The 21,911-nt window shown below is 44.3% G+C and overlaps 1 protein-coding gene across 2 annotated transcripts in view; it reads left to right on the top strand.

Annotated features, from left to right (window-relative positions):
• KCTD1 (potassium channel tetramerization domain containing 1) overlaps positions 1-12,794 on the top strand; it is a 226,102-nt gene extending 213,308 nt beyond the window's left edge. For both annotated transcript variants that reach the window (XM_082259559.1, XM_082259558.1), the window contains exons 4-5: positions 5,869-6,174; positions 12,549-12,794. In XM_082259559.1, the coding sequence (XP_082115685.1) occupies positions 5,869-6,174; positions 12,549-12,707 (465 nt within the window). In that variant the 3' untranslated portion in view covers positions 12,708-12,794. The remainder of the gene's footprint in view (positions 1-5,868; positions 6,175-12,548) is intronic.
• Positions 12,795-21,911: the final 9,117 nt, after the last annotated feature.

The following is a 21,911-nucleotide window of genomic DNA, read 5'->3' as shown; positions in this document are numbered from 1 at the left end:
TCTTTCCCAAAAAGACTCCTGGCTGTATTAGATCAAAAGGGGGCTTCTACTAAATACTGAGCAAAGAGTCTGAATACTTGGGACCATGTGATATTTCAGTTTTTCTTTTTTAATAAATCTGCAACAATGTCAACAATTCTGTGTTTTTCTGTCAGTATGGGGTGCTATGTGTACATTCATGAGGAAGAAGAATGAACCTAAATGATTTTAGCAAATGGCTGCAATATAACAAAGAGTGAAAAATTTAAGGGGGTCTGAATACTTTCCGTACCCACTGTAAGTCCTGTGAGAAGAGGTACAAATCTTAAGATGGGGACACAAGGGTCTTTATTTTTGGTCTAGTAAGGCTTCTTTCACACAGCCGCTCCGCTGCTTTAGCCCGCTGCGGGACTTTTTTTTTTTCAGGGAGCGGATGACATTTGTGTCATCCGCTCCGTGTGCCCGCATATCATCCCATCCGTTTGCGGATGATATGCGGACATAATGTAAGTATATGGCATTGCGGATGACACCGCTGACATCCGATTTTCCTTCCTTTCCGTTTTTTACACGGATGAAAAAATAGGGTTCTGTTCCGTTCCAAAAAACGGAACAGAACTGAAAGGAGGAAAATCGGATGTCAGCGGATGGTATTCCGCTGACATCCGCAGTGCCATTCACTTACATTATGTCCGCAAATCATCCGCAAAAAAAAAAGGATGATTTGCGGACACACGGAGCGGCCGTGTGAAAGGACCCTAACACTTTTTGGATATAGGAGCATTGGAATGGCGTTATGATTTAAGAGTGTAGTTGTTTAGAGTCACAAGTGTTTTGACACTGACACAAAGTATTTTTTATAAGAAGGAATCCTAGTATTTACGAGTGGATTATGGGACCACAATTAATGCCCCAATGGGATTTTGGGGGGAGGGGGGTAAGTGGGAGGAGCCTTTTTTTTTTTTGTGCAGATTTAGGACAGAAAAAATAGACGCACTTATTTGGTATAGGGATAAAAATGAGTATGAGTCAGGCACCTTGGAACTTAAACACAAGTGTATGTATATAGATATATATGTGTGTATATATATATATATATATATATATATATATATATATATATAGATATAGATATAGATATATAGATAGAGATATATAGATAGATATAGATATATAGATAGAGATATATAGATAGATATAGATATATAGATAGAGATATATAGATAGATATAGATATATAGATAGATATAAAATCAGTGGGTTCACAAGCTATTACAATTAATTAGAATATCTTTACTTTGTTTGTCACGTTTAAAGGATTTCCTTATCAGTACCACTCAGTGTATACATCCTATTCAAGAGAAACATATTTTAATACACAGATCAGTGGGGTTCTACTGTAGACAAGTTAAAATAGAAGGGGGAGGAAGATACATATTTATATATTGTGTGCTGGCCGAGATGCCATGTGTACTTGTGAATGTGTACATTCCCCCTCCTTTTAAAAATAAAGTAATTAATCATCTCTTGGAATCTACAGTTGACAAACAAAGGGTGCCAGTCCTTATAGTAGGAAATTTTAATATGGTGATGAACACTCAGGTTGATAGATTCCCTTTGGGAAGGAGACCGGAACAGAGCTCCTATACACCACTGTATAGAATACTTTAGGAGATGGGGTTGAGGGACATATGGCGTGAACGCTATCCAACAGCCCAAATCTTTTCATGCCATTCAGGTACGCACTCATCACTTTCTAGAATAGATATGGCGATAAGATACGAGGGTGACCAGCGCTATGGAGTTGTGTAAAAGGTGTATATTAGTTATAAGGTGTAAGCTGCCAACAACCAAACCCCCAGGGGTTAAAAAGTGAAAATAAGTGCAAAAGGTTGAAACGGCGCTACCTTTTAAGTGATTAGGTGCCAAGTGGGTGGTATACCAAGGTAAATAAATAGTGTATCAAAATAAATGGTGATGCCCAAATTTATTAAAATAATTTAAAGTAAAGTGCACAAGTGACTTTGCGGTCTAAGGAATGACCAGTTCTTATCCTCACCTCAGAATAAGGTGCAATAATGAAGTGCTAAGTGCTAGTGCAATAAATCAACAAAGAAAATTGGAGAGACAGTGAATTTTATTCAAAATAACAGATATGCTATACAGTGTGATTAACCAGTGATAAATTGTGCTTTATAAATTATAAGATTATGGTGAAATGAATCAAATCAATAAATGATGAGATTTCTTCTTAGAAAAGAGTGTTTGTGCCAACAAACAAAATAAGGAAAAGTTCCAAATAAGTGAAAAAAATTGTGTTGCATCCACCAGTGTGACCACTAGGTGTCGCAACCTATATACGACAGCTTTTTGTGGCTTCTGTGAAATAGGGGAGATAGTTCCCAGGGATTCCTCCAGTATGATAAGCGTTTGCAGGCTTTCTAATTCCTCAAACAAAGAGAAAGAGGAAACCCCATGGTGCCGTATACAATGCAATCGAGAATTGAGAAAGTAGTAACTCACAGGGTAGGCTGTCCACAATCAGTAATCTAGCCGGGAAGCTTCCGTGTTCCACGGCCCGGGCTCCAAGTACCGGAAGTGATGTGACGTAATAGACTCCACCCTACGCGTTTCGTCAGAGGACGTCTGCTGGAGCCCTGGGAATAAATATAACAGTAAACCTTAAGCTGTATGTATTGAAAAATTTAGAGCCGTTAATAAAATAATTTAAAGTGCGGGACATAGAGCTGTCTCCCCTTATTAGTGGTGGGTCATTGCAGCCTGATTAAAATGATATGGCTGCCTCAATTGTTGTATATCTTGCATAATTCTCCAATATGGATTCTTGGAGTTTGGTTTAAAAAAATTGGAGGGTCTTTTTAGGAAATTGATTTGGAGGAAAGGAAAGGCTAGAGTTCGTCTGCGAGTACTACAGTTGCTGAGAGATGGGGGGATTGGTTGTCCCCCCATCCATGGAGCAATTTCTTGGCAGCCCAGTTACAACAAATAGGGGGCTGGGAAATGGGGGGGGGCGAATGGCACAACAATAAAATGCACCTATGTTCGTTGTCCATAACATACGCCTGCCCATACCATAACCCCACCGCCACCATGGGCCACTCAATCCACAAGGTAGACATCAGCAAACCGCTCACCCACACAAAGCCATACACGCTGTCTGCCATCTGCCCTGTACAGTGAGAACCGGGATTCATCCAAAGAAAACCTTTCCAAAGTGCCAGACGCCATCGAATGTGAGCATTCGCCCACTCAAGTTGGTTACAACGACAAACTGCAGTCAGGTCGAGACCCCGATGAGGACAACGAGCATGCGGATGAGCTTCCCTGAGACGGTTTCTGACAGTTTGTGCAGAAATTCTTTGGTTATGCAAACCGATTTGTTGCCACAGCTGTCCAGGTGGCTGGTCTCAGACAATCTTGGAGGTGAAGATCCTAGATGTGGAGGTCCTGGGTTTGTGTTTACACGCGGTCTGCGGTTGTGAGGCCGGTTGGATGTACTGAAAAAATTCTCTGAAACGCTTTTGTAGATGGCTTATGGTAGAGAAATGAACATTCAATTCACGGGCAACAGCTCTGGTGGACATTCCTGCAGTCAGCATGCCAATTGCACGCTCCCTCAAAACTTGCAACATCTGTGGCATTGTGCTGTGTGAGTAAAACTGCACATTTTAGAGAGGCCTTTTATTGTGGCCAACCTAAGGCACACCTGTGCAATAATCATGCTGTCTAATCAGCATCTTGATATGCCACACCTGTGAGGTGGATGGATTATCTTGGCAAAAGAGAAGTGCTCACTAACACAGATTTAGACAGATTTGTGAACAATATTTGAGAGAAATAGGCCTTTTGTGTACATAGAAAAAGTCTTAGATATTTGAGTTCAGCGCATAGAAAATGGGGTCAAAAACAAAAGTGTTGTGTTTAGAATTTTGTTTAGTGTATATAAAGCAGGGATACGGAGGACATTTCGGGAGCTGAAAGAGGAATTTGGGCTCTCAAATAGAGATTCTTATATGTATTTACAATTGAGACATGCATTGACAACACAATTTAAGGAAGGAGGACTAGAATGGAGTAAAATCCCTTTGTTGAAAAATTTGATAGAGGCCACATCCTTAAAGAGACTGATCTCAAAATATATAACAAATATACATGTAAAAGTATTGGAAAAAAGGAGGAGGACATGGGAAATTGAGCAGATGTACAATGGGATGGCATAGTAACTTCAATAGATAAATTATCCCTCTCAGCAGCCCACAAACTCGCACAGTTTTACATTATTCATAGAGCATTTTACACGCCAAAAAGATTGTTTTTGTTTGGGGGACGCCCGGATGCATCCTTCCCCAGATGTAAAGCTGCAGTTGGGGATTTGATTCATATGCTTTGGAGGTGCCCCAAGCTACATAGATACAAGATATCTATAGAGGAGGTGTTGGTTAGAATAAACTCAGTATTCGATCCAGTACTATGTGTATTGGGGTACATGGAGCAAGGAGTGGGTTATGGGGCTAAGCGAACAGCAGTTTTAAGATGCTTGTATCAAGCTAGAAAAGCCATTACAGGGAAGTGGATAAAGTCTGGACCACCATATATAACAAATTTGACTAAGAATGGTTAATAATATAATAAGAGAAAAGCTGGCTTATATAAGAAGGGGGAGATATAAATAGATTTGAAAAACTATGGAAAGCATGGTTAGAAATTCCAGGTCTGGCACCCAAGATAGCGAATATTTAGAATTTCTGGTTAGGTAATATAATAATTTTAAATGGGAAACGGGGAGGGTAGGAGAGGATGGGGAGTGGGGGGAGGTGGGTTAAAAGACAGTATTATTGAATGTTTGTTATTATTTTTGTATGTGGTTTTTTGTTTACTGGAGAAAAAATAAAAATATAAGAATGGAAAAATAAAATAACAAAGCATTACCATTCGTGCCGGGTCACACTTGTGCGATGCGGGAAGGCTGCGAATTCGCAGCCTGTTCCCGCATCACACCCGCACATCTGGCAGTTCACACTGCCATATGCGATACGCAGGGGGTGTCAATGAAATGTTAACGACACCCCCAGTTTGATCGTATATCGCAGTGCGATCTGACCGTTCGCACAGGATCGGATCGCACAAGCGTGAACCACTGTGCGATCCGATCCTGATGCGGCTGAAAAAAAGGGTCATGTGCGACTTTTGTGCGGATGCAGTGCGAATTTAGCCATACAAAGTGTATGGCTGAATTCGCACTGCACATCCGATCGCATGTAATGAAGGAGCACTATAGTGTGAACCGGCACTCAAAGTGTATTTCTATGTTTGCAGCCAAATTGAGATTACGGTATATCTTTTATATTTGTTACATATTCGCTTTAGCATAGCATAACTTTAAATTGCTGGTTACCTTTTTATGTGCTTTTTACTTGCTTAACCTCTTCCCGCTAACTGTACACACAAATGCGGCCTCACCGAAGGGCTATCAGTGAGGCCAAATATATGCATACCTGTGTTTTTGCTTGGAGTAAGGTGCATAGTGGGCTCCCAGTACAGAGACCAGGCTCTCACCAACTCCAGAGTCACACAAGGATTTCTGCGTACTGTATGTTCAGGATGATGCCACTGTTGCCCTGAACGTGCACTGCGAACAAACGTTTTCCAGTAAATCGATTGGAGGGATCTTAGGTTGGAGCTACAGTACATGGGTAGGTTTTAGGCTTTGTGACAAAGTATATAACAACTTCCTCCTGTAAAATGTGCTTGATACCTCTTTATTACATTTGGTAGAACTTGCTGTTGATACCAGACTGACATTTTATATGCTGAGCCTACAGTGATAATGTCATTTTATTTATTTTTTTAATCAACATATTGTTCCAGGATTACACTCTCCTGTACGAAGAAGCCAAGTACTTCCAGCTTCAGCCAATGCTGCTGGAGTTAGAGCGATGGAAGCAGGACAGAGAGGCAGGCCGTTTCTGCAGGCCTTGCGAGTGTCTGGTCGTCAGGGTGGCTCCGGATCTTGGAGAAAGGATTACACTGAGTGGAGAAAAATCTCTAATAGAGGAAGTTTTTCCTGAAATTGGTGACGTGATGTGTAATTCTGTCAATGCGGGCTGGAACCATGACTCCACACATGTTATTAGATTTCCACTCAATGGATACTGCCACCTCAACTCTGTTCAGGTAAGAAAACATAACTGTATCCATTAACCTGCGAAAAATAAGTAATAAGCTAGCGCTCTGGTCTGATGTGGTGGGGTCGGTGTGAGGGTATAACAGAAATAAAAAACTTGAACAAGCAAGGTTAAAACAAATTACCTAAGATACATGACAAGTGGGTATATAAAAGTCCGTCAGGTGACGGAACACTGAAGATGAATAAGGCTGAAGGATGTGCCTCGGTCTGCAAACAAAGGGCCAGCTCAACCGCACAGGAAGAACAATTCTGTGAACAATGCAAAGAACAAACAGGCAAAGCACCTCTAAGTGCAGTGCGTTTATTGAAATGAAGGTACACAAGATATAACAACTCACATGATAGTAAGTCAAAGTAGGCTCAATCTGGAATCAATCAGTGAAAGTGTTCTTGAAAAGAGAGCGCGCATGCTCCCCACGAGCTTGGCGCATGCTCTGAAACGCACCGTGTACCCCTCTGACCTTGGTGACGTCACGCGGCCGACGCTGCGTTCCAGCCTGATACGCGGAGATCAGCCGGTCCCGGAAGACAGCAGCCGGCTTGTCCTGTCCTCCACTCCCACCTACCGGCATAGGTCACCTCTTCTCCCGGACTTGGACTTAACGTTCACCGATTGATTCCAGATTAAGCCTACTTTGACTTACTATCATGTGAGTTGTTATATCTTGTGTACCTTCATTTCAATAAACGTACTGCACTTAGAGGCGCTTCGCCTGTTTGTTCTTTTCTATTAACCTGCGAAAAGATATGGAGTTGTAGGGCTTCTAATTTGCTTGCAGTGGCAGTCAAGGTTCTTATGTGAAACAATATATACTCTACATAGGCCACATTGACCGTTTTTACTTGCTCAGCCATGCTGCAAACTTGCTGCAATTGTTTAAGCTGGTGATACGCACGGCCAGTTTATACAGCAATTTCAACCACTTTTAAGTTGCACAATCATATGACTTAAAGCAACCTACCATAAAGTTTGACCCTTTGTTGGGATCATTTCAAACTGTAATTGAAAGGTGGTTAAAACTGCAAGAAAATTGCTTGTGTGATTGTCCAGCCTTTGATTGTCTTGTGGAACAATTGGCTGTCTATACTGTAAGCTACACAGTAGCATGTTGTAGTAATAATTTTACACACACGCACCATGACATGCTACTACTATACATCTTCCTCCATTCTAAATCATTGCTATTCTTATAAAATTTCCTGTGTAGGTTAGACCCATATCTGCTGGCAATTCACACTTGCCTTTAGTACATCACAGAATCTGTATGTAACACCGGAGGGGAGCTAGAAGAAAAATGTCCCTAAAACTTCAACAAAATACACCAAATACACCTTTTTTTGCAGAGATATATTTAGGAATGTTTAGGTCAATTTTTTTTTTCAATTTCGTTCATTGACAGACACAGCTCCTGATCTTCTTAACCATTGGGTTATACTGTCCCCTACAGGAGTAGGACATAGTTCCTTGCTGAGATCTCTGGTCCTGGTAAATTAATTTATTTTTTTTTTTCCCTGTGAGATCTACAATCAACTGTTGGATTGGGCGACGGGCTGGATAATCTAAATCCAGTGGTCACCTCAGTCTGGCCAGCAAGCGCGCACAGACCTCAGCTCTATGCTAGGTTGGCCGCGGCTTAGCCCCACCAGACGTTGGCTGGCCTGCGAGTTAAATGACTCGCGAGGTCGCATATACGACCGGGTGTCGGTCCGAATCGCAGCTTTCCTCCTAGCCAACAGTGATTCTTAAGAAGTGGCTGTTCCATCAGTGGTGGACCCTCCGGTTTCCAGGTTAAACAAGGCAACCATTCCGGTTGAAGAGTCCCTGGCCTTTTAGGACCCGGCTGACAGGAAGGCAGGGGCTGTGGCCCGCAATATGTACACCCTGGCTCGTTCAGCACGGAGTCCAATATTCACCATTTGCCCTGGTTTCGCAGACTCTGGCCGAATGGGCTAAGCTTTTGGGCCATGACCTGGAGCAGGAGCAGCTCCCCCTGCCTTTGCTGAGCTAGTGGACCAGCTGGTCCAGGGGCTACAGTTTATCTGTGATGCCTCTTTGGATGCGGCTCCCCTAGTGGCTCGGCTCTCTGTTTCGGCAGTGGTCCTTCGGCGTGTCTTTTGGCTCAAATGCTGGTCTGCGGACCAGAATTCTAAAAAGGCCTTGACTGATCTTTCCTTTTCAAGGATATTGCCTGTTTGGTGCTACCCTGGATGACATCATTAAAGGTCTCTCAGCAGAGAAGAGTACCTTTCTCCCGCAGGCTTCTAAGGGCAAGGACCCTCATCGCAGACATGGGCCCTCCTCCTCGGCTCATAAGAAGGTTTTTCATCCCTCAGGGTCGACTAACAAGGGATCAAAGTCCTACAGGGCCTCTGGAGGATCCATGCGAACTTGGTCTGGCAAGTCAAGAACGGGCTTCCTCAGACCCGCAGACAAGGCCCCTTCAGCATGAAGGTGCACCCTCACCCGTATATGGGGTGGGGGGACGTCTTTGCTGGTTCCCGAACCCGTGGACAAGCGGGTCCATGAGGTCATATGGTCCGGCTACAAGATCGAGTTCTGTTCTTACCCTCCAGAAAGGTTCTTTTCTTCAAACGTGCGACTGTCCTCGGTCCGCTTACAGGCTCTCTTTGGGGTGGTGCAAGACCATTTACTTTAAAGAGTGATTCTCACGGTTCCGACTTCTGAACGTTTTCAGGGGTTTTATGCAAACCTGTTTATGGCCCCCAGGAAGGAAGCCAATGTGCATCCAATTCTGGACCTAAAGGTGCTGAACTGCTTTGTGTGGGTGCAGAAGTTCAGAATGGAGTCCATTCGCCTGATGGTGGCTTCCCTGCATCAGGGGGATTTTCTTGCCTCCATCGACATCAAGGACACTTACCTTCACATTCCAATATGTTTCAGGCACCAGCACTTCCTCCGTGGGGGAGGAGCATTATCAGTTTGTGGAGTTACCTGTTGGTCTCGCCTCCGCTCCTGGGGTCTTCACGAAAAGGTTGGCCCTGGTGCTAGCATTGTTACGCCAATGGGGGATCGCAGTCCTGGGCTATTTGGACGACCTTCCCCTGTGAGCAGAGTCTCCTATTGCGCTTGTGGAAAACCTGGAGATCACTTTACAGACCTTGAAGGAGTTTGGCTGAATTCTGAATCTTCATAAGTCTGCCTTGGTCCTTCCACGAAGCTAGACTATCTGGGTCTGACTCTGGACTCGGTCTTAGCCAGAGTACTCCTTCCTCTGGACAAATTCCAGAAACTGCAGGCTGCAATTCACCTCCTGCTGTCCAGTAGATGGTCATCCCCCCAGACTTGCATGCGGGTGCTGGCCTGATTGTGTCGAAGTTCGAGGCAGTCCCGTTTGCACAGTTCCATACAAGTTCCCTGCAAAAGGAAATTCTGATCAAATGGGACAAGAAACTGCAGTCTCTGGACAACCAAATCCACCTGAGCCAGGGTACAAAAGGGTTGTTCTCCGGCACTCCAACGGGCAAATTCTTCCTCCCCTTGTATTGGACGGTGGTCACCATGGATCCCAGCCTGTCTGGGTGGGGAGGCATTCACAACAGAAATTCTGCTCAGGGGGTCTGGACCATTGAAGAGTCCAGACTTTCGATCAATGTCCTGGAGCTCCGAGCAATCAGACTGTGCCTGGAATATTGGACGGATCGTCTCCAAGGATGTCTAGTGCACATTCAATCAGACAATGCCACAGCCGTGGCTTATGTCAATCACCAAGGGGGCACAATAAGTGTCCTGGCAGCTCTGGAGGTAGCCGGCATTCTCGGGTGGGCAGAATGTTTTGTTCCAGCCTGTACACATTCCCGGAGTGGAAAACTGGCAGGCGGACTACCTCAGTCGGCAGGCGTTGGACCAGGGGGAATGGTCTCTTCATCGGGAGGTGTTTCATCAGTTGTGTCTCCAGTGGGGCACCTCCGAGGTGGATGTGTTATTGTCTTGGCTCAACAGAAAGGTGCAGAGGTTCGTGACACAGGACCCTCTGGCGAACGCCACAGACGCACTGGTGGCCCCGTGGGGTCATTATCGTCTGATTTACGCCTTTCTTCCTCTCAAGCTTCTGCCAGGACTTCTACACAGGATGGTGGCAGCAGGGATTCCGGACATCTTAGTGGCCCTAGACTGGCCTGGTACGCCTATCTGGTGCGGCTGTTTGCTAACGTTCCTTGGAAGCTTCCTCTAAGGTAGTATCTGCTGTCGCAGGGGCCAATCTTCCATCCTGCTTTACAGTCGCTGGCTTTGATGTTGAAAGCCAGGTGCTGAAGGATAGGTGCTTGTCTGAATCAGTGATTCCAACGCTGTTAAAAGCTAGGAAATCTACTTCTAGGAAGATCTACAATCATAAGCGGAAGACACACATCGCGTGGTGTGAGTTTCTTGGGGTTCATCCTCGCTCCTTCTCAGTGGCTCAGATCTTGACGGAGGGTTGAACAGAAATCAGCCTTGAGTAATATCAAGGGCCAGGTGTTGGCTTTGGTGGTCTTCTTCCAACGACCCTTGGCCACACACTCCCTGGTGCGTACCTTTCTTCAGGGTGTTTGACATTTGGTTCCTCCAGTACAGTCTCCGTTGCTGCCTTGGGACCTCAATTTGGTGCTTTCAGTCCTCCAGAAGTCTCCCTTTTGAGAATCTTCGGGAGATTCCCTTGCTTAGGCTGTCTCAGAAGGTGTCTTTTTGGTGGCTATCGCCTCTGCGAGCAGGGTGTTGGATTCACAGAGATAAGGTGGTTCATAGCCCATGCCCGTCGTTCCTCCCAAAGGTTGTCTCTGATTTCCATTTGAATGAAGACATTATGTTGCCTTCCCTATGTCCCAGGCCAACACATCCTAAGGAAATTGCTTTGCATGCCTTGGATGTGGTTCGGGCAATTAGGGTGTACCTATGGTGTACCTGGCAGCTACGGAGTCTTTTAGGAAGTCAGACTCACTATTTGTGCTTACGGATGAGCCTCGGAAAGGGTTGTCCGCTTCCTCTGCAACCATTTCAGACAGACGGTGAATCAGGGGTCAGGTTCCTCGTCAAAGCACACTCTACTCAGTGCCTCCTGGAACTTCCGTCATCAGGCGTCAGTGATGCAGGTTTGCAAGGCGGCCACCTGGTCTTTCACAAAGTTCTATAAAGTGGATGTGTTGGCATCTGCAGATGCTTCTTTAGGCCGCAAGGATTTGCAGGCTGCTGTTTAAAGGACCTGATCCTCTTTAAGGGTGTATTGTTTTTTTCACCTGGGCTCCAGTTGTTTTGGTTGAGCTACTGTTTAACCTTGGGAATTTTTTGCTGTTCCCACCCCCCATGTTTAACACTGCTTTGGAACGTCCTGATGGTTAAGAAGATCAGGAGCTGTGTCCGTTAATGTACAAAAGAGAAAATGGGATTTTTGACTTACCGTAAAATCCATTTCTCCTATGTTCATTGACGGACACAGCACCCACCCCTCTGTGGAATTGTAATTCTTCTAACACTGCTTGTAACAAAATGGAGTACCTATAGCAGAGAGAGGGTATATACCCCCTGGGACTGCCCATAGGCGTAGCCAGACTTTTTTTATGCCTAGTGCCCTATTCCTGTAGGGGGCAGTATAACCCAATGGTTAAGAAGATCAGGAGCTGTGTCCGTCAATGAACATCAGAGAAATGGATTTTACGGTAAGTCAAAAATCCCATTTTCCCTACATACTCAGCATATGTGTATTTATGCAGGCTCTTTATAAATGTCCAATTATTGGTGTTATGAACAGGAATGGGAATCATTTGGTGATCACATAGATATTGCCATCCCAGCCAGGATACTCATTCAGATGTATATGGGTTGTTTGATAGCCAAGCATTAAAGTTCACCTTTCATAACATGCTACGAACAGACCAGCCCCTCCCCCCAATTCCCCTCTCTTGACAGCTAGCGGGGATCTTCTCCCCCACCCCCCTCCCTCCCCGGGACAAATACTGTAGCTGCTGACTTCTGATAAACTTACTAGCCCAGAGATTCAGCACTGTCATTACCCATGCCAGTACTTCGCCAGTTTTTAGTTCCCCGGAGCCGCCATCTAGATTGTGGGAAGCCAGGTGTGACTTCCTGTGGCTTCACTGCCAAATCCCCACTGCACATTCATGAGTCGCAGTGGAAGCGGGTACCTCTCAGAAATAGGTACTTACTCCCAGGAACTTCCCTTTTTAGGTGATCTTCCGCTTTAAAGTCATTGTAAACATAGAGCTCTACTTTAAAACCATACATTGAACCTTTGTAGAGTTCCTATTTTATCTTACAATAAAAATTACAAAATTGTTGCCATCTTTGTGTTGGTAGTTTTTTTGGTATAAAACAATAGTATTTATTTTTCTTTCTTTCCAATTGCAGGTGCTGGAAAGGTTGCAGCAGCGAGGATTTGAGATTGTGGGCTCCTGCGGTGGAGGCGTTGACTCTTCTCAGTTTAGTGAATATGTACTGAGACGAGAACTGAAAAGGACATCACGTGCACCTTCTGTTATTCGAATAAAGCAGGAGCCCTTAGACTGAGCAGAGACACTTTTCTTATGCAAAATGGGACAATTTCTGTGCATCGGGGACACATGTTCCAGAATCAACGCTGATACTAAGACATTTCCGTCAACTCAAAGACATCAAATGCTGTTATTTACACAGCAACATCAGGAACACAAAGCAGGACGGCTACTACAGGATATTAAAATGTAGAAAAAAAAAAAAAAAAAAAAAAAAAAGAAATAGCCCGTAACATTATGAAAGGGTACTGTAATAACTACACATTATTCACAACTGATGCTGTACATTAGATAATATACCATAACTTTTACATTCATGTTTTTATTCCTTGCATTACAGAGATTTAGCCACAGAAAATATCCTTCTAAGATTTGAGGGGCTCATGGCAGAGAAAAACCACTAGCCATTTCCTGCTGCGTTTAAAACAGCACAGTGTCATAGTAGCCTGAGAACTATATCAACGTAGAACAAAGGACTCTAGTGATGCCACTCATAGAAGCTAATGTGACGTCTGCTTTTTATTTTCCATCTAGTAATGGAACCCTGATAGCTGGAATCTAATTGGCTGCTATAGGCAACACCCCAAATTTCCATGCGTTACTTTTTATAAACAAGCCCATTATGTTTACTGGCTTTATGTTCCACTTTGCCATGAGACTACCACAGGAATAATGCAAACCGAACTGTGGGCATTGCTGGCACTTTACTACAATTACCCACTTTTTTAAAGTGTATGTCTAGGCAAGGTAAAAAAAAAAAAAAAAAAAAAACATACAATAGGTACATATCTGAAATATATGCACATTTCCTCATGTTCTGTTCTCTTGCTGCAACTATACCTGCTGATCTAGCCAGTATGCCAGTGGGCTGATAAGTGCCACTGCAATCCCTAGCAGTCCTATGAGCGTGCATAAGTTCTCTCCTGCTGCACTAGGAATTCCTCCTACATGTGCTATGAAGATAAGAGGAGGGCTGTTCTGTAGTCCAGCAGAGGAGAACTTCAGCAACGTTGACACCACACTGCTTGGGATTCAGTGCAGCAGAGGCAGCGCATTAAAGTCATATTAGGTAATTTTTTTTTTTAAAATAACAAACATGTTATACTTACCTGCTCTGTGCAGCGGTTTTGCACAGAGCATCCCAGATCCTCCTTTTCTCAAGTCTACTGCCAGTGCTCCTGGCTTGTCCTTCCTACCAAGTGCCCCCAGAGCAAGCAGATTGCAGTGGAGCACCCAAGCCGGCTCGCTCCTGAGCCGCTGCTCTGTGTGTCCATTTACACACAGAGCCATGGCTTATCCCCCTCAATCACTGACTGTGATTGACAGCAGCGGGAGCTGATGAGGAGGGAGAGTCCCCAGTCTGGGAAGAGTCCTCAGAGAGCTAAGGCTCTTGTGCACATTGCTGGGGCTCAGGTAATTATTAAGGGAGACTGAAGGGGTAGCTGCACAAAGGTTTTTTTTTTTTTTTTTTTTTACCTTCGTGCATAGAAAAAACCTTGAGTCTTTAGAACCACTTTAAAGGTAGCTAGGAGCCCACTGGATTTCTAACAGGTTTACCAGAGACAAAGCACACAGGGATTTCTGCATGCTTTTCAGAAAAATACTGAGTATGTTTTTTTTTTTTTTTTTGCCCAGACATACACAAAGTAGTTAAATACTAAATTATTCAATGAGTCAAAAATATAAGAGTGCAGAACATGTTTGATTTCCAGTCTTTATAGATGTCCTTATTTGTATTTCTGTGTTTCCTAAGGTAGCAATGATTATTGGCAATGTACATGTGGATAATATATTTGTACTTTTCTCTTATATTCATTGACGGACACAGTTTCTGGTATTCTTAAACCATTGGGTGTATTGCCCCCTACAGGAGTAGGACACTAGGCACAAAAATAATTCTGGCTACACCCATGGGCAGTCCCAGGGAGTATACTCCGTCTCTCTCTGCTATAGCCACTACTGCCTAGTCAGGTGTATGGAACCTAGCTCCTTGCTGGGATCTTCGGTCCTGACAATTTTTTCCTTTTTAAATGGAATTTTTTCCTATCTTTGTTATTTTGTTCCTGTGAGAATCTGCAGTCAACTGCTGGACTTGGTGATGGGCTGGATATTTTATTAAAAATCCAGAGGGCCCCCCAGTCTGGCCAGCGAGCACGCGCAGGCCTCAGGTCCACGCTAGCGCGACAGCCCCACTTGACGGGGGCTGGCCTGCGAGTTAAATGTCTCCCGAGGGCGCATACAACCTGGCCTCCACCTGAGTGGCAGCGTTCCTCCTGGACGACAGCCCCCCCATTCCTATGGAGGGTTGGTCTGTCCGGAGCGCTGCCCACCCTGTTTTCATGGTATGGTAAGTAGCTGTCCCAACCTTTTCCCCTGGAGGGTTTTGGTGTCAATGTGGGTCCCTCCCTGGAATGGTGGGACCCCTGGGTTCCCCCCAGCCCCTCTAAATTTCAGTGGTCACTGCAGACCAAGTCTAAAAAAGCCCTGGCTGTTCTTTCTTTTCAAGGAGATTGCCTGTTTGGAGCTACCCTGGATGACATTATTAGAGCTACCCTGGATGACATTATTAGGAGTCTCACGGGGGGGACCTTTCTTTCACAGGCTACTTTGGGGAAAGACCCTCGTCGCAGACGTTGGCCCTCCTTTTCGGCATATAAGAAGTTTGTTCGTTCCTCAGGATCGACTGACAAGGGATTGAAGCCTTTCAGGGCCTTCTCTGATGGATCCAAGCGAACTTGGTCTGGTAAGTCGAGGATGGGCTTCTCCAGACCCGCAGACAAGGCTCATTCACCATGAAGGTGTGCCCCACCTGTATCTGGGGTGGGGGGACGTCTTCACTGGTTCCCGGACCCGTGGACCTCCCTGGTACAAGACCAGTGGGTCCACAAATTCATACGATCCATATACAGGATAGAATTTCGTGCCTGCCCTCCGTAAAGGTTCTTGCATTTTCTTGCCTCCATAGACATCAAAGATGCCTTCCTTCACATTCCAATATGCGTCGGTCACCAATGCTTCCCCTGCTTTGCAGTGGTAGAGGAACATTATCAGTTTGGGGCGTTACCATTTGGTCTCGCCTACGCTTGTTGGGTCTTCACTAAAATGTTGACCTCGATACTGGCATTGTTACGCCAGCGGGGGATCGCTGCCCTAGGCTATTTATACGATCTCTGTGAGCAGAGTCTTCTGCTGCGCTGGCGGAAAACCTGGAGATCACCATATAAACTCTGAAGGAGTTTGGCTGGATTCTTAATCTTTGGAAGTCAGCCTTGGTCCCTTCTAAGACCCTTCTAAGAACCTAGACTATCTGGGGCTGATTCTGGACCCGGCCTTAGCCAGAGCATGTCTTCCTCCGGACAAACTTCAGACAATGCAGGTTAATCTCCTGCTGACCAGTCGTTCTTCCGGACTTGTATATAGGGGGGGACCTTTTGAAGTGGTTCAGTTTGCGCAGTTCCATACAAGGTCCCTGCAACAGGAGATTCTCATCACATGGGACAAGAATACGCAGTCTCTGGACAACCCAATCCAGCTTAGTCGGGGTACGAGAGAGTTCCTGATTTGGTGGCATCGTTCTCCGGTGCTACAACAGGACAAAATCCTTCCTACCCTTGTATTGGAAAGTGGTCACCACGGATGCCAGCCTGTCCGGGTGGGGAGGCTCCTTGGCATAAGTTCTGCTCAGGGCGTCTGGACCCTGGAAGAATCCAGACTACCAATCAAGGTCCTGAGTTACAAGCCAACAGGCTGTGCCTGGAACATTGGATGGATCGTCTACAAGGCTGTCCAGTGCACATTCAATCTGACAATGCCATTGCCGTGGCTTATGTCAATCCCCAAGGGGACACAAGAAGTGTCCTGGCAGCTCTGGAGAGAGCTGGCATTCTCAGGTGGGGCAGAACGTTTCATTCCAGCCCTCTCTGCTGTTTACTTTCCCGGACTGGAACATTGGCAGACGGAATACCTCAGTTGGCAGGCGTTAGACCAGGGGGAATGGTCTCTTCATCCAGAAGTGTTTCATCAGTTGAATCTCCAGTGGGGCACCCCCTAGGTGGATCTCGGCTCAACAGAAAGGTACATAGGTTCATGGCTCAGTAACGGGATCCTTTGGCAGAAGCCACAGTTGCGCTGGTGGCCCTGTGGGGTTAGTATCATCCGATTTACCCCTTCCCTCCTCTCAAGCTTCTGCCAAGACTTCTACAGGATCTAGGCAGAAGGGATTCCGGTCGTTTTAGTGGCCCCGGACTGGCCTCACCGGGTAGGCCAACCTTGTGCGGCTGGTTGTCGATGTTTTCTTGGAGACTTCCCCTGCTGTCCCAAGGGCCAATCTTCCAGCCTGCTTTACAGTCGCTGGTTTTGACGGCTTGGCTATTGAAAGCCAGGTGCTGAAGGATAGGGGATTGTCTGAATCAGTGATTCCTACACTGTTAAAAGCTAGGAAATCTACTTCTTGTAAGATCTAACATTGGACGTGGAAGATGTACATTGCGTGGTGTGAATCCCTTGGGGTTCATCCTGGCTCTTTTTTGGTTGCTCAGAAATTGACCTTCCTTCAACGGGGGGTTTAACAGAAGTGGATCTTGAGTACTATAAAGGGCCAGGTGTCAGCCTTGGCGGCCTTCTTCCAACGCCCCTTGGCTACAGCTCTGGTGCATACCTCTCTTCAGGGTGTTTGGCACTGTGTCCCTCCAGTGTGGTCTACTTTGCTGCCTTCGGACCTCAATTTGGTACTTTCAGTTCTCCGGCAGTCTCCCTTTGAGAATCTTTGGAAGTTTCCCCTGCTTAAGCTGTCTCAGAAGGTGGCTTTTTGGTGGTTATCACCTCTGCAAGCAGGGTGTCAGACCTGGCGACGTTCTCCTGTCATTCACCTTATCTGGTGATTCACAGGGATATGGTGGTGCTTCGCCCCTGTCCGTCATTCCTTCCTAAGTTGGTCTCTGATTTTCATTTGAATTAAGACATTGTGTTGCCTTCCCTGTGTCCCAGGCTTAAACACCTGAAGTAAATTGTCTTGCAAGCCTTGGATGTGGTCCGGGCAATTAGGGTGTACCTGGCAGCTACGGAGTCTTTCAGGAAGTCAGACTCTCGGCTAGACCTCGTAAAAGGTTGTCCGCTTCCTTTGCGACCATTTCTAAATGGATCAGAGAGACGGTGGTTCAGGCCTATTCCATCAGGGGTCAGGTTCCTCCTTTCCCTGTCAAGGTGCACTCTACTAGGGCACTTAGTGCCTCCTGGCCCTTCCGTCATTATGCGTCAGTGACGCAGGTTTGCAAGGCGGCCACCTGGTCGTCGGTGCACTTTTTTACAAAGTCTTTTAAAGTAGATATGTTGGCATATGCTAATGCTTCTTTTGGCCACAAGGTGTTGCAGGTTGCTGTTTAAGAGGACCTGATCCTCTTTAAGGGTGTATTGTTTTTTTCAGATGGGCTCCAGTTGTTTGAGCCTCTGTTGCCTGGTTGGCTAATGTTTAGCCTTGGGAATTTTTTGTTGTTTCCCACCCCTCATGTTTAACACTGCTTTGGGACGTCCTAATGGTTAAGAAAACCAGAAACTGTGTCCGTCAATGAACGAAAGAGAACATGGGATTTTTGACTTACCGAAAAATCCATTTCTGTGATGTTCATTGGTGGACACAGCACCCACCCCTCTGTGGAGTTGTAATTTGTCTGACACTGCTGTAAAAAAAAAATGAGTGGCTATAGCAGAGAGAGGGAGTATACCCCCCGGGACTGCCCATGGGTGTAGCCAGAATTTTTTTCTGCCTAGTGTCCTACTCCAGTAGGGGGCAGTATAACCCAATGGTTAAGAATACCAGAAGCTGTGTCTGTCAATGAACATCAGAGAAATTAATTTTACGGTAAGTCAAAAATCCCATTTTATTAAGCTAATTTAAAGTGTAGATCAAGCCAAAACGTTCTCTTGGTTTTGAATAGCGTGGGGAAAGACTAGAACATCTCTTGGGTCTTGATACTGCTAACCGGGGACTTAAGGGATTTCTCCTAAATGTCCTGCTGACTGCTTTTTACCAGATAAATGATGGGAACTCTCCAATAGAAACATAGAAAGAAATTTCACACTTTTTTTTTTTTAGTAGAGTGAGAAAGACTAGAACCCGTGATTTTGCATTTCCGTTACAGAATTGTCCTCTTGAAAATGTTAGCACTGGACAGGATGTAAGAGGAAATCTTTCTAATGAAGTCCCTGAGAGTAGTAATCCTTTCGTACTATTATCTAGATCTAAAAAAATGTTTTTGTTTGGCACGCACGTTAATTTAGCTGGAACAGGAATATGATCTGAATCTGATCTTTATGGCGGGGTTGTGAAACCTTTTTCTCTGAAAGGAAAAAAAAGGGTTATCTGGTCAGGCTGTGGTTGGAAGATTTAATGCTTAGTACTTCAAAGCTGAAACTGCTGTATTTCTGATGGGTTATCAGTGCTCACCATAAAGTGGCCAAAGATTTTTTTAGGTTTTTTTTCCCCCGGGATGTGTGTAAAAAGTTGCCTGACAAGTTAAAATATAACTAAAGGCAAAAAACGTTATCTTTTTAGGGTTGGATAAAGCAGGGATTATCTGACACCTGTCAGATTTTTATTGCTGTCTGTGCCCCCACTAGGGAGATTCACCCTCTTTATTTGTTCAGTTTACTGTTATCACTGAAAGTCAAAGAAAATCCTCAAATTTTGAGTTGACGCCAGAACAGTAATAGAGAGGTAATCTTTTAATGGGGGCACTAGTTTTGATATCCCAGGACTCCCTCACCTTTTGGAGGGATTGCCTCTCACTTCCTGTTTTGGTTATCGGACAGGAAGTAAAGAACTCCCCCCCCCCAATAGGACAAATATGGCAAAAAAATAAAAAAAAGATTTATAACCCTCCCTTACTTTATCCAAAATGGGAAAAAAAAAGGTTTGCCTAGAGTTCTACTTTAAAGTTAATACGTGTGAAAAAAAAAAAAATGTGTTGCTGTATAGCAATGATCCTCAAGCAAAGGGCTTTCAGCCCGTCATTCTACATCCCTTAAGCCTCGTACACACGTACCGATCGTCGGCCGAACGATCGGCCGTCTTTTGTCCCCGGGCTGTCGTGTCTGTTGAAAACTGCAAAAGACTGCACACGAATTTTGTCGGCCAACAACAGCCGACTGCAGAAGTGATGTCATGTGATGGTTAACTTTCCTTGTCTTTTTTCTTTTCTGAGCATGCCCAGTCTTGCAAATCTGCTGTCTGTCGGCCGAAATCTGTACTGACTGGCGAAAAATCGGCCGTTCTGGTGTTGGCCAACAAAAATTTTAATGCTTGCACGACAGATTCTGTTCGGCCAAAAATGCGCTGTCGGCTGTCGGAAGCATCATACTAACAAGCCTACAATCGGCCGATCGGTCGTCGGTCGAATATTTACGGCCGACAATCGGTATGTGTGTACGGGGCATAACCTTATACACCCAGGCCAGAACAAGCATTGCCATTGTTAGGACAGACAAGCATTGCCGAATTCATCATTTTGCTAAACTTTTTGATGTTGGTAAACTTTTCACTTTTTTGAAAATATATTTTTTGGTTTAGCTCTCTGCCAGTTATTATGTAATGTCTGTGAGTCCTTAGCTGCCAAAAGCTGGCCAGATTCAAACCTGGACTGGAATCTGAAAGTTGATTGGAAGCCATAGGTTAATACCATCAGACACTGGTAACACAGAGGCTGGCAATTTCAAGCCTACAGTTCTTCCACAGATATAGCCAGAATAGTTTTGTAAATAAAAGATATGAGATACTATGTGCATTCCCCAATTGCATTTTGCATATTCTGCTATTTTCTTTTATATTTTTGGAGCAGAATAGTTCATTTATTGGAAATGTTTTATCCAATGTATCATTCCAAGTTTGCTCGGTAATACAGCCGATTAACTCATTAGTATCCACTACTTACGGTAAGGCACTCCGAGACACAGGAAATGCTGCACTCACTGTTCACTGTTGGTTCACCAGGTACCAGTTTTACTTTAGGTGGTGTCACATATTCCTAGAGGTTAGTATAGTAACACTGGCTTCCAACATCTGTACAAATTTGCCTAACCAAGTGCTAAAAAGGACTATTTCTAATTAGCATGTGCTTAGCTGCCTTTGTACTCCCCCTGTGGTGCTCAGGATATACCAATTTCCACCACTTTTAAATATACAACTGTTTGGTGTAGGAAAAAAAAAAGTCTGTTACAAAGTTATATGGAAACTTCTTTGATTACCAATGTGGCTACAAATCACTGGCTTCCAATGTTTGTTTGGGTTTTTTTTAAAGGCAGAATGTTTTCTGTGGAGTTAAAAAAAAAAAATGATGCCCAGATCAAGATCTTCTACTTTTAAATGCACTTGCTTTTACATGCACTTAGATGCATTCACAGTATCTAAAATCAGCCGCAAGATGCACGGCATTCCATTTTCTCTAAACACAGCTAAACCGAACACACCTCTATAAATGCATAGTGTGAACGATACCATTTAAAAACATTGCATGCTTTTAAAAATGCTCTATAAATGGCCTTGTCAGTGTAAATGAGCCCTTGGAGGTGCAGAAGTTAAAAAATCAAATATAAAATTGGGAAATTTATACAGTATATAAATGACTTGCAGCTAGACCTCAACTGGTTAAGTGCCTGATTACTCTGCACCAATTTTATAAATATCTTATGCTGTGGGACGGACTTATGAGAACTGGAACAAATTCTATATATGCCTGTAGAAAACAGCATCTTTTTCCTACTTATCTTATAATATGCACTGGAAGAATTAAACTTAGAATATGGTTGCTATGGGCTTTTTTTTTTTTTTTTGCTGCACTTTTCATAAATCAGTCCCAGTGTGTAGGCAGCTGGTTGACTTTAAACACATAGAGATTGATTTACTAAAGGCAAAAAGACTGTGCACTTTGCAAAGTACAGTTGCTCCAGAGCTTAGTAAATGACGTAAATCTTCACTTTGCACGGAATATCCAATTACATGCAAGGCAAATATTAGTAAAATAAAAAAATAGCATTTTTGCTTGCACATGATTGGATGATGGAAGGTAGCAGAGATCTTCTGCTCATTTACTAAGCTCTGGAGCAATTGCTCTTCCAGAGGGCAACTGTGCAATCTACAGGTTCCTCTCAAAAAATTAGCATATTGTGATAAAGTTCATTATTTTCTGTAATGTACTGATAAACATTAGACTTTCATATATTTTAGATT

Source organism: Pelophylax lessonae (assembly GCF_965119305.1).
Source record: "Pelophylax lessonae genome assembly, chromosome: 5".
Taxonomy (NCBI): Eukaryota; Metazoa; Chordata; class Amphibia; order Anura; family Ranidae; genus Pelophylax; species Pelophylax lessonae.
The sequence above is the reverse complement of the archived record's forward strand: the minus strand, read 5'-3'. Positions and strand labels throughout refer to the sequence as shown.